Here is a 12,947-nt window from a genome sequence, read left to right as displayed (position 1 = left end):
TTTCCAGTCTTTAAGCTAACCATCTCCTGTCTGGAGAATCATAGCCTACATATCAGACTAATATTAGCGTGATATAGATCTTCTTATGAAAGCGATGCCTAGTTCCCAAAATGTCAAACTTTCCTTTAATGCGGAGTTTGTGTTTGGTGGCATACAGATAACTGCCATGTGTAACCTATAAGTATGTAGATTGAAGGAAAAAAAAGTTAAAAAGAGTTAAAAAAAAAAAAAAAAAAAGGACTGAATTTTCATAGAACCGTGACTCCTTTTAGAAAACACTACATTTGTACCTTCTCATGCAACACATCATGCAACAACAACAAAAAAAAAAAAAACCCTCGATTTAATTCTGAAAGCTACACCGGAAGTGTAGTTTGTCATTCTGCGTAGCTTTACACTCGTAGTGACAGATAGCACTCCGATCGGCTCTCCTTCCCTCAGCGCCGCTGGACGAGGCTCCGGCAACATCACGCAACGCCCCTGCCCAAGCCCCTCCGAGCCACAGCGAGCAAGCAGCACGGAGACCATGGGATTTTAAGCTGAACGCTCGACATGAAGACGTGCGTGTAGTTTGATTGTTTCTCCGGTAAGCGTGCGTCGTTCTCCGCGGAACAAGTTTTTTTTTGCACCTTTGCACTTGGATGCTGAGATGCGCAGAAAGTGACAGGGGTCCTCATCTCTTCTACAGTCCTCCACAAGTTATAAAACGCCATGAAAGGTACGTAGCCGGCGTGTAGCTGATAATTAACTGCATGTGTTGTTTGTTTTTTTTTTTTTTGTTTTTTGTTTTAAATTAATTTATTTATTTTCAAATTCATATATTCAAACTTGATTCAGTCTGTGCGCAGTAGATTTCTATTTGGGGCGCGAGTCACATCTGGATGACATTACAGAACTGCGGTGCAGAAGTTGTGAAATACTTGGAGTTCTTTCTTCCCACCACTTAGTTGCAGCCCATTGAAAGAAACAAAACCCCCAAATCATGTTTGAACAATTAGGTTGCGTACCAGGGAATCTCCCACTGTGAGATTGAAAAAAATCCCTCATGAATCTGAATCTGACTAAGAAAACAGAGGGCTAGTCCCAGTCTCCCAAAAACTTTAACATGGCATGGAGAAGATCCTGATGATGACCAGTAACCAGTGAACACCACCTGTGGTGTGTGTGTGTGTGGTTTGCAGCGTTTCATTACTAACTGCTTCATTGGTGCTTACACTCCAGCAAGTGGCCAGTTAAACAGTATTTGCTGCATCAATAACTACAATATTTGAATCATTCTATGAAGAGAAACTTGGGGGGAATAGCACTCAGGCAGATCTGATTCACTTGGCATCAGTGGCTCTTCATCTAGTCTAACCCCCTCTGACTACCCCACCAACAAACACACACACACAGCTCAGCCCTCCCGAAGCCATCTGTTTACCATTACCAGTGATGTTCTCCGTGCTCTGCTCCAGTCTTCAGTGTAGTGTAGCAGAGTGTAATTAGGGTTTACTATCAACAAACCAGAGAAACCGCAGCCTGTGGCTTTTACAGTTCTCTGGACCTCCTATCTACACACACACACACACACACACACACACACACACACGCACCAGAGATGATACTCCGCTATCTCCAACCTTAAGCCTTGTTGGCTACCTCCACTCTCACAAACAGAAATGATTGAATTCTAGGGTAACACTGGGAATTCTTGGCTCTGTGCAGCTGCCCCGTAGTGTTTCTCTTTATTTTGTTTGTGGAGTCCCACCGACTGCTTTAAACACAATGCAACCCCCAGTAGCGTGCGTATGACCTATTTCTGTCATATGTTTCTGATTATGTCACACAGACGACTTTGCAGACGAGGAGGAAGTACAGTCTTTTGGATACAAGAGGTTCGGTGAGTGAAAATTTTTTTCCTTTTTCTAAAGTTGGAAGAGATAAAGGTCAGCACACTCGGAGCTCTAATAATAAAACTTTTATTGTTGGTTGAAAATTAAATGGTGTGAGCTCAACTCTTTTCTGTTGTTACCCAGAATTACCTCTATATTTATGGGAATATCAGTAACCACAGCACACAGACAGCAGGCTGCCCGAGTCCCATTTGTCTTGATATTTGGCTCCTTCACTAATGGCTTCGCTTCCTTTTGGTTGAACATAAATGTGGCTGACAGTCTGTGAGGTCCGGCTCACCACAGGCCCAACGACTGCTGACAGAGCTCACCAGATCAAGAAGATTCAGGAACTCTCTTTTATCCACTTAAACTGAGGCACTAAAACATGCTGACTCACACAGACATGCTGAGGACCCCAAAAATGTGGAGTCGCTCAAACTCAGAATCGTCGTCAACTTGCTGCATATTGTTGTGGCGCGACACATGCAGACAGAGTTCATGTGCATTTGGTTTGTGTACTCACGTGTGTAGATTAAAGCAGCTGGGAACTCACTCTTATTTGTTCGAAGGGCATCTGGAGTTTTTACGCATTTTCCCAGCTGACTTTTTACATTGGTAGTGAACCAAACAAGACCAGAATGATACAAGGAGTAAAACGCTTCAAGGGTCAGCTCACCCAAATGACAAAAAACAAACATACGATATTTCACTTACCTCACGTGATATCTATTCGTGCAGATAGTTTTGATTTTATTTTCCCATTCCCATATTTCTGCCTCCATTTCAATAAACTAGCAGTGATTAAACTTAGTTGACTACAAAGAAGACGTATAAGACTTTTTCTCCAGTTTTACTTTTAGCAGCATCAACGCAGCAATGTTGTGGACATCTCAGTGGCTTCGTACCTACCACCAACATGGCTCTTGATCTCTCTTAGTCTCGCATCACTTTATGTACAGCACTGAACTTAGACTATTGCTGCGACTACAAACACAGACATGAGTAATGCATGTATCTGCACCTATTCACTGGTCATTAAACTACATTTCCGATGCTACAATCATAAAATGCAACAGCAACATGTCTTTCCAGAAAAAGTGTCCCGATTACTCAGGATAATCCACAGACCTCACTATCAACAAAATGCATCGAAGTTTGGAAGTTTGGAAAGTTTTGGCCAAACTAATGTCTTTCTATAATTTGGTTGAGCTGACCCTTGAAAATTAGCAACTCTGGCCCATCTTTTCTTTCCTGCCAACTGTAATATGGTCCATTCTGTGCTCCCCCTTGCCTTTTTTACTCATTCTTCCTTTTTAATTATGCACAATCTCTCCATTGCCAATACTTTTTCACAGGAAAGATTTGCAGTCGGGGGGGCGGGTCGAAGAAAAAAGTGCCGGCAAAGGGCAAACGCTGTGTCACACACACACTCAAACACATCATTATTATTCTCCGTGGAGACAGATCTCGTGCTCCATCACTGTTCTGTTGACTCAACATTGATTTGGGATCAGGAGCCTCTGCATCTCTGTATTTAGGGTGTTGCTGCAGTATGACTCATTCACACGCAGTTCGGCCGAGGTCCATGAGAGTGGATGTTAGGCAGTGGACAACAGCACTGGCAGAGACGAATTCAAACTGTGTAAAAACACAGTCTCTTTCATCCGAGTCACCCAAGTAGAGGCATCCTGTTTGTCTTTCTGTGTGAGCGCGTGCGAGTTCCGCTCATGGATTAGATTAGAGAGCTGTGGGGAGGGGAGCCAAATCCAGCTCACTTTTAACTTTATTCAAATGAACTCTTGACATTTCGTAGGAGTAGGAAGAGAGAGCTGTTGAACTCTGAGCTGAGCGCTGTTGGTCTTCGCAGGGACACGGCAGCTGTTTGCAGGGGTCGGCTCCAATGGTCTGCCTCACCCCTTCAGAGGCTTGTTTGTGCAACAGAACTGCATTCATGCAAACCATCGCAAAACCCTCATTCTTCCACTATTAGCACTTTAATCTCTGCACTCAGGGGGAAACAAACAGTTATTTTCTCTCTGAATATTTTGCTTTAATTCATTGCATTCTCCCAGGAGACAAATAGTGTTTAAATTGTTGTGACATGTCCAAGCTTTGACTGTTGACTGTTATAAAGTCACCACTGAGCTCAAAATGGCACGGTGACTATTTAGCCACCTTTACTTTTTAGTTTCATTTGTTGAGGAGTAGTGCAGTTGAGAGTTTAGAGATCCACTATTAGCTAGTCAGCTATTGAACAGCATTGCATGCATGTGAGTGAGAATTGTAAAGTACTTTGGGTAAAAGCATTACATAAATACAACATAAAAGAAATCGAAAATGGGCGACGAACAAGATTGGGACAACAAGACTTTGGTGTTTCCTGGGATTATTAGGGTGCTTTTGGATTTAGTAGTTTCACACAAGCACTTGAACATATCACAAAGAAAGTGCCTCTTTGCAACTGTATCAGCATAGTAAAATTTAAAAGAATTTAAATGTTCACTGCTCTAATTTATCTATGTCAAGCTGAGTTTCAAGACTCTGCAGATGGATGTTCATACCTTACTGAAATGTCTAGAAGTCAGTGGTTTCCAAGAAAGAAATCAGTGTTGAAAGAAATTATATTCTTTGGAAGATGGACTCCAGTATTGCAAAGTGTGTGATTTGTAGTTAACTGGCTAAAACATGTACAAACTCCTTTCAACAAGATGCTTCAGAGTTGTGGTATAAAAGAATCGAGAGACTTTTGGTTCGTATGCTTTGTCTTTTCACTTTAAAGAATCTGTTAGGAAAGATTAAAAACAAAAACAGCTAAATGCCTGTTGGTTTCATCTTCCAAGAAAGTTGTTGACAAAGCTCTCCTCCAATTCCTCCAATTCCAAGATTAGATGAACTGATCTCAGTTTTGTAAAATGCACTAATGGAGTTGTTGTAAAATCTTACACAAGGTTCATCCAGTTTCCTCACTGCTTTGGCTATAATTCACCAACACCAGAAAACCCAGCTGTACCTCCAGGTTTTCATTAAAATGTACAATGTGTAATATCACCACACATATACAAGTAACACTTACGTACTATGTGAGGAAATATCTTTAAAAGTACCATTGGGGGTGTTTGTACATTTGCTGACGTGCAAAGTAATGATTTGGCTTTACAAAGGTCAGAAAGAGCCCAGTTGGTACACACACACACACACACACACACACACACACACACACACACACACACACACACACTCACAGACAAAGACACACACACATTTTAAACAGAGCGAACTGTTTCTGATTCTGTATATTACACAAACGTCATCCAGAAAGCATGCATACATCATGTATATTTACATAAATACACACATAGACGTGCATTTTCCACTCGCTTGTATACAAGTGGAAATGCACACCACACACACACACAAACACACATACTCACTAGTACAGGCACTGAGTGAATTCATATGGTAATCCCATCTCCCTTCCTGCCAAGTTGAAGCCAGACTGGAATTATTTCCACAGTGCTCAAGGTTTAAGCATATTTATTTTTCTGTGGGGGTTGACATAAGAAGGCCATCAGAATAATAACAAAACCTACCTGATCTTTGGCTGAACTGTTTCAGAGCTGGTATAAGAATCGGTCACTGGCAGTCTGCAGTTTCCCAACTCAAACCATGAACCCATGAGTCACAAAAACCCTGTAACTACAAAGTTTGTGCCTCATCTTTGCTCAGGAAGAAAAATGTAGTTGGCACGTTTATTCGTGTGTACATCGACTAAACCTCAGTAGGACACAAAGGTCAATAATAGTTTATTAGTTATTACTCTTATCACTATTGACTTGTCTCTCTCCACCAACATGGAGAGAATCCACAGCTGAATGCAATAAGTTCAAACACATGCACAAGTTAAATGAGGATGCAGTTACCATTGATAATGGTCTTTCATGTTAGCAAAATGCTAGTGGCACCCATTGGAAGCAGCATTAATGTCTGAGATATGGGTGGGGTTTTTCTAACCAAGAAGATGTTTTTGAGCGTTGCCAAAAACAGCCCAGACGGTAAGTATTTGGACAGTTACACATTTTTCATTCTTCAGGCTCTGGTTTGTCCTACATTTTGAATAGGTTTACGTCGATATTGAACAAACTTTGTGGGAGATAAAGCCCTTTTAACATAGAGTGCCAAAATTACCTCAAAAGTAATTAGACAAAATAGAAAAAAAAAAACAAAACAGAGAGTTATCAAAGGTGGTTGGTTTACCTCTACATTCAAAAAAAGCAGGGGCACACAGGAAAACTAGAAAATGGCATATGACCTGGTAGAGTCCTGTGGTTGTGTAGATAATCATTTGCACGGTGAAGAAAAACCCCTTTATGCCTGCACAGAAAGTCAAGAACACTCTCAAGGATGTAGGCGTACATGTTTCCTAGTCGACAATCAAAAGAACACGTCATGACAACAACCTCGGAGGATTCACCATAAGATGCAATCCCCTGGTAAACCACAAAAAGAGAAAGGTCAGAGTGCCGTTCACAAAAACACACAAAAAGAAACCGGCAGAGTTGTGGAAATAAGTTCCATGGACAGATGAAACAAAAATCAACCTTTGTCAAAATTATGGAGGGAGGAAACTGTGAGAAAAAAGGAACAGCTCATGATCCAAAGCCACCACCACATCTGTCAAACATGGCAGTGGTTCTGTTGTGGCTTCCAGTGGAACTGGCACACTGGCATTTATTGAGATTTCACTGCTGAGGTCACATTCAGTCAAATGCATCAAAACTCATTGGACGACATTTCATCATTCGGCAGGACAACGATCCTAAACATATGGCCAAAACAACCACAGAGCTTTTCAGGTTGAAGAGGTGGAATATCCTTGAACGCGTTCCACTTGGTAAAGGCCAGACTAAAGGCAGAGAGACCCCACAACAAGCTGAAGAGCTGAAGGAGGCTGCAGTGAAGCTCTGGGAGAGCATCACCAGGGAAGACACAAAGTGTCTGCTGATGTCCGTGGGTCGAAGACTTCATGCAGTCATTGACTGCAAAAGATTTTCCGCAAAATATTAAATACGACGATTTTGTTTGGCTTCATGTGTATCTGCCCAATTTACTTTTGAACCCCTAAACTTTGGGCACTATGTGTTTAAAGGGCTCTATCTTCCACACAGTTCTTTCTATATTGATGCAAACCGACTCAGATTAGAGCTGAGACCTGGCACTTTATTGTAGTATCCATTATTTTATTTCAAATTGAATGTGCTGAAGCTCAGAGCCTGAAGTGTACTTATGGTATATACTGCATATACAAGTTTTATAGGTTCCAAAGAATTCCAAAGGACACTTACTTTTTTCTGAAACATAGCTTTAGGTTAGCAAGTTAGCAAGCAACTGAAACATCAAAGAGGGGGCCCACATTATATCTTATATAGTTTATGTTGTACCTGACACAAACACATGTCAAATACTGAATTCAAGTGTACTGAGTTTCCACAAAAGCTATTAGGTAAAGGTAGGAGATAAAAACAACCTGAGTTAGAAATACAGAGGACAAGGTGAGGCAAAGTCGGTCCACCAAAAAGCAAATTGCAAGACTACCCTTACAAATTAGCGATTGAATGCTTTGAATGTCACAGATTGACAATAAATAACAATGTATGACTTTTTCACAATTCAGTGAGGTTACATTTACAAGTGACACCATATTTTATGTAAATGGCATTCATCACCATCCTGCACTGGCTTTCATGTCATGCATTGCTGGAGTACTTGTATATTAGTCTCCAGGTAGGAGTCAGGGCCAGTAATGTAATAAAGGAGACCTGATTGCCCCATGCAGCAGGTCCTCCTGGGATCTACACTGATGTCTGGATGGGGGTCTTCCTCCCTTTGCTGCTGTGTCTGCTGTTCCCACACATGTGGGTTTCAAGAGGCTGGGCTCAGGAGAGTTTGTGGCCGGTGTGGAACCCAGAGCGCACTAATGTATTTCCTGCACTTGTTATGGTTTCTCCAGTAAGGCCTGGAACATTCCTGGAGCCGAGCACTGTGTTGGGGTGTCTGTGCCTGGAACCAGCTGTGTCAGCATAGCCAGGGCTTGGTTCAGTCCGGTGGGTTTCTCTGGCAAAGAGCATTCCCCGACTTCACAAGCTCCTTTAGCTGTGGTCATAATGACATTTCACCCGCCACCTCATCCATCCTGGTTAACACGGTTATGTTAACATTACTAGCCTGTGTTTGTCAGGCACTGACACATTTAATACATACTGTCATGTGAGACTTTGCAGTGTGTTTGTCAGAATATCTGATGAGGATTTTTATGCACTTTGCTGTGGGTTTCTTTTTTTGTGTGTATGTTATGTTGTGGTTTTCTGAATTTCTGCCTCTTGGTTCCTTCGTGCCTGGCAGGTCTTGCTCCCTTAATGCTTTTATAAAATGTACAAAGACTTTATACATAAATTCACTTTCTGCCATACCACTGTCAAAAAAATGTTCTTTTGGCCTTGAGACTTAAAAGTTAGCATGCCTTTGCAAACATATTTATTATGCATGTGGTAGCGCAAATGTGTATTTTGCTTTTCTTTGCTTGTTGTTGCTGCTTGTTCTCTTTGCTGCTAATGTTTGCATTTTTTCTCATGTGATTCTCAGAGTCCATCAGTTTAAATTTCATATTCTCAGTTACAGTTAGCTAAATTTCATTTTGTTGTAAAAGCTCTTACAATCAGTATTTTTTTTATTGTAATAATGCATCGCATTACTATGTGTCATGTGAAAGGGGCCACTTGTAGTGGCAAACCCACTGAGACTGATCACTTGACTCTGGAAAGCCCCTCAGTTTTAGCGTCTTTCAGCTCGTTGTTTTGGTTATACGGCCCACAACCTTACGGTTTCAGTCTCACTGCTGTCATCTGGAAATTTTTCAGCACAAAAAGATCCAAAAACACACTGTACGCTACCTGCCCAGCACCGCTGGGTGGTAAAAATAGTGAACCGTTTAGCAGCTGAAGAGCCTAATATCCCCACCAGGAATTGATGGAGACCAAAACAGAGCTAAAAGGAGAGAGGATAAATAAAATTTAATTTGCATTCATCATGTGAACACAAAACACGATTCCAAACTAATGCTAATGTTGCTCCATATCTGTTGGATGCATAAAAGGCAACTATTTGCCAACAAGTTGCCATATATTGACTTAAAAGGTGATAATATGTAAGTGTTGTGTGAGTAGCCCCGAGGTGGCCAAAAATCAGGTAAGGCAAGTCTAAATTCTGGTTAAATGGTTCATAGTGACCGTGTGGTAAAATGAGCTCTTGTGGAAGCTCTAGACACAGACATACTTTAACCTCAAACAATACTTAAATCTGACCTGAACTTGGAGCAGGTCAGACACCTGCTGTAGAGAGCAGACAGAGATTGTGAGGCACTTCCTGAAGTCACCTGCTAAAATGAGACAGACCAGCAGTAAAACAGGGTTTTTCTTTTTTTCTGTCATGGGCTTGTCTGGTAAAAATCAAGAAACTCAAGTTTGGCTTGTGTTTAAAGACAAGCCTAGATTTCACAGAGGTCTTGTTTTTTAACTCATAATGTTCACACTGAAATCATTTTAAAACTCCTGCTAGATAGACATTAATATCTAACATAGGGTTTTCCCTCATATGTTAGGTACAGATCAAGAGTGGAGGCATGCGGATGCAATTGGGCACTATATTTTAATGAAAACACAGAACAATTTCAGCAGTAGAAATGAATTTTACAGCATTTTTAAGCACAGAGTGAAAAAAATGACAACAATTTTTTCGTCACATCAAAAGGTATCATGCCTCTTTAACACCTGTTCTTGATGTTTTGTGACTAGCTGCCCAAAACCCGTTGCTTGTTCCCTAATTATGATCATTCAGTATAAGCAGAAGTGTTTGCTGTTGCTCTGTTTGGCTCTGATGACGACCTAGAGAGTCAAAACGTCTTGAGCAATAATTTTAATATCTTTGTGTCTTAGCATATTGATTTTGGCTTTTTTATGCCATGTGGTGTCTTGTGCAGCAGATTCTATATTGGGTTTTTTTTATATACATTATTTTAAATCCAATGGCCAGGGCACAGATTTATTTTTTGATAGCTTTATCTCACAAGTCTTTATACCCAAAAGCTTTTCAAGTATTTTAAAAAGTCCTGGGGACACCCAAAAACTCTTCAAGCACGTTAGAGAGAAAGGAAGAAATTAATGTGGTGTCAAAAGGAGAAAGAGGATGTGTGCGTGTTTGTGTGAGAGAGCCCAAGAAAAATGTAGTTTCACGATACAAATTATATTTCCCAAGGAGACACCCAGAACCAATGAAGTATAATGTGATTAAAAAAATAAAGTCAGATGTCAAACCAGTGGCTTACAGAAACCAGCTCCATGTCTCAGTTTCACGTCAGGCTTAAGTCTTATTTTCTCTGAGGAGAGAGAGGAGATTCGCCCAGAGATTCTGAAGAGGGGTGACACCTCTGGTTGTAAACAGAAAGATGATGAGCAGACCAGGAATGAGGGATTTCCTAATATCTGGCTTTGGGAGAATCGCACACAATCGAACAGATGGGAGAAGAAATAACACCAAGATTCTGAGTGAGCAAGAAGAGCAGGGGCTGCTGGGCAAGAGGGTATTTTATCCCAGGAGGTGGGAAGGGAGTGAAAAGGATGTGGGAGAAGGTGGAAGAGATGCAGCCGGTTGTAAGAGAAGAGCAGGAAGTGGATGGATGGGTTTGGAAGAGGGTTTTTTTTTTTGCGAGGCAATAAGGATGTATGTGAGTGTGTGTGAGATGGGAGTAGATAAAGGAAAGGAGGGAGTTGTAACAGTATAAGATCCAGCTGGAAGTGTTTAGTGAAGCACAAACTACACACCTTTATGGCATAAGAGCATATGCACTCACATTAATACAATTAAAAGATCGTTAGTTTATATCTGCAGTTTTTCACAGACCTTCATTCCTCTCGCACGCAGACATTTAGACAGTCTTATCTCTGTTATTTAAATTCAATCCTTTCAACCTGGAATCCAACAGAACTGTCTGAGTGTAAAGAAAAGCAGCCAAAAGGGGAAATGGCAGCCGATCACAGAGGAATTTTATTGAACACATAATTTTTCCATTTTCCTTGAGTTTTCAGCTGTACATTATCAGGTGACAGCATCAGTAATGGAATGTAACAAAGTGCTTTTACACACGTACTCAAGTTTAGTTTTGAGGTTCTTGTACTATAGTATGTTAGTTTTACACTACTACATACTTAAGTCCAGTACATTTTTGACAGCTACAGTTACTTGTAGATTAAAATATCTTTTTATTAACGATGGATCAGATGACTACGTGTAATGTGAAAGGTGTCGCTCAGAGTGACAAATCAGCAGGGATCTATCTTCTGACTCTGCAGTTTCCTTGAGCACTAGGGAGCATTTTAACGTCTTTCAGCTCATTGTTTTGGTTTTATGTTGCACCATTTTACTGTTTTGCTTCACTTTCACCGCTCTCATCATCGCTCTATTTGGCAACGGGAGGCAGCTGTTTTCAGTGGAATAAGGTCTAAATAAAAACCCACCATACGCTACCTGCTCAGCACCAAACAGCAGACAGACAAAGGAATTGGCAGAAGAAAAGCGAATATTACACCTACATTCATCTGGTGGTCAGAAATACGACTGCAAATTAATTAACCTTGCAGTGTTAAAATTAATTAAAAACATTGAATGCACATTTACAACATGCATGAGGATCACCTATTGTTGTATTGATTTTGACACATTTCACTAATGAAACAAATGCCATACTAGTGACCCATGCATGCATATACAAGAGCGCTGCAGTTCTAGCAAGTTTAATCTGCAATTTGCAAGCGACAATCAAGTGTGATGTTGCAACCTGCATGAAAGCAGTGCTCACAAATTTCTTCTGGGAAATGGGCCATTGTTTTTCAACTTGTAATATGCATTCAAGTATTTTTAAATTAAGATATTGCTACTTTTACTTAAGAGTACCCATATATCAGCAACTTTCCGGAAAGATTGACTTTCCTAGTTGTAATTAGGACTTGGATGCTGACGTCAACGCTATTAACAAGTCAGACACTGGTGACCACAATAACTCTGCTTTAACAGTAGACCCTTCCTGGCTGTTTAATGCCCACATCTTTTAAACACAAGCCCCCAGTTTGTAACGCAGATTTGCTGTTTAAATCCAATCCTAAACCACGATATCCGAATTATGTCACTTGCCTAATTTTTCTTAGACTTAACAGAACAGCTCCGTAGCCACAAAAGATTTTACACAACATCTTTCGCAGGCTGAGTAGTACTCAGGGTTAATCAGCTTTGATGTGTAAAATCAGTGGAGTGCCCTTTTAAGTCAATGATCTGAATACATCTTTCACCACTGGACAGCAGGTATAGAAACTCCAGCACAATAAGCGGTTTTGACATCACAGTCAGTTCCGAACGTCCCTGTAAACTTTTGTCCAAACTATCCACCCCCTCCCACTCTTTTGCTCGCTGTTGCGCCTTCACTGGGCTGAATAAAACAGCAGTAACACAGCTCCAGGCGTTGGGTGCGAAGAGCAGACGGTCGATCAGTGTTTTATTTTTTGCCAGGACACATGTGCTGGTAGTTAGCTGCTATTTTCAATGTGGCCTGTGATCATCCGAGTGTCAGTGACTTTTCTTACTCACCTTTAAGAGTGAGGAAAAGCAGCAACCCCCCCCCCCTCCTCCCTCCTCCAGCTCTCACACACCGTAATAACCCCAGTGGCCTTGACCTGACCCACACGCAGATGTCAGGAGAGGGTTTTCTAGTTCAGCATCACCTCTATTTAAGTGCCTTTTAGGGCTTTGTTCAAACGGGGTCTGAGTCATTGATTTAGTAATTACATAAAAGAATTGCAGAGTGGAGAAAGGCACTCACGACACCTGCGTTCCTTTAACATCTCCTGTGAAAAGGCTTATGTAGGATTTTGGCAACCTGCAGCTCTTTGTTCTGCAGGGAACATGCTTGCACATTAGATCTTACGTTTGTATTCCCTTCCATGTGCGTGTCTGTGCATGTGTTTGTTC

At 41.1% G+C, this 12,947-nt stretch overlaps 1 protein-coding gene across 1 annotated transcript in view; it reads left to right on the top strand.

Annotated features, from left to right (window-relative positions):
• Positions 1 to 422: 422 nt before the first annotated feature.
• Positions 423 to 12,947, top strand: part of LOC120789546 (collectin-12-like) — a 35,493-nt gene continuing 22,968 nt past the window's right edge. Inside the window, exons 1-2 of the mRNA XM_040126278.1 lie at positions 423 to 718; positions 1,832 to 1,882. Coding sequence (XP_039982212.1) covers positions 712 to 718; positions 1,832 to 1,882 — 58 coding nt within the window. The 5' untranslated portion in view covers positions 423 to 711. The remainder of the gene's footprint in view (positions 719 to 1,831; positions 1,883 to 12,947) is intronic.

Source organism: Xiphias gladius, chromosome 5, assembly GCF_016859285.1.
Source record: "Xiphias gladius isolate SHS-SW01 ecotype Sanya breed wild chromosome 5, ASM1685928v1, whole genome shotgun sequence".
In the NCBI taxonomy this organism is placed as follows: Eukaryota; Metazoa; Chordata; class Actinopteri; order Istiophoriformes; family Xiphiidae; genus Xiphias; species Xiphias gladius.
This window is presented reverse-complemented; position numbering and strand designations above follow the sequence as displayed.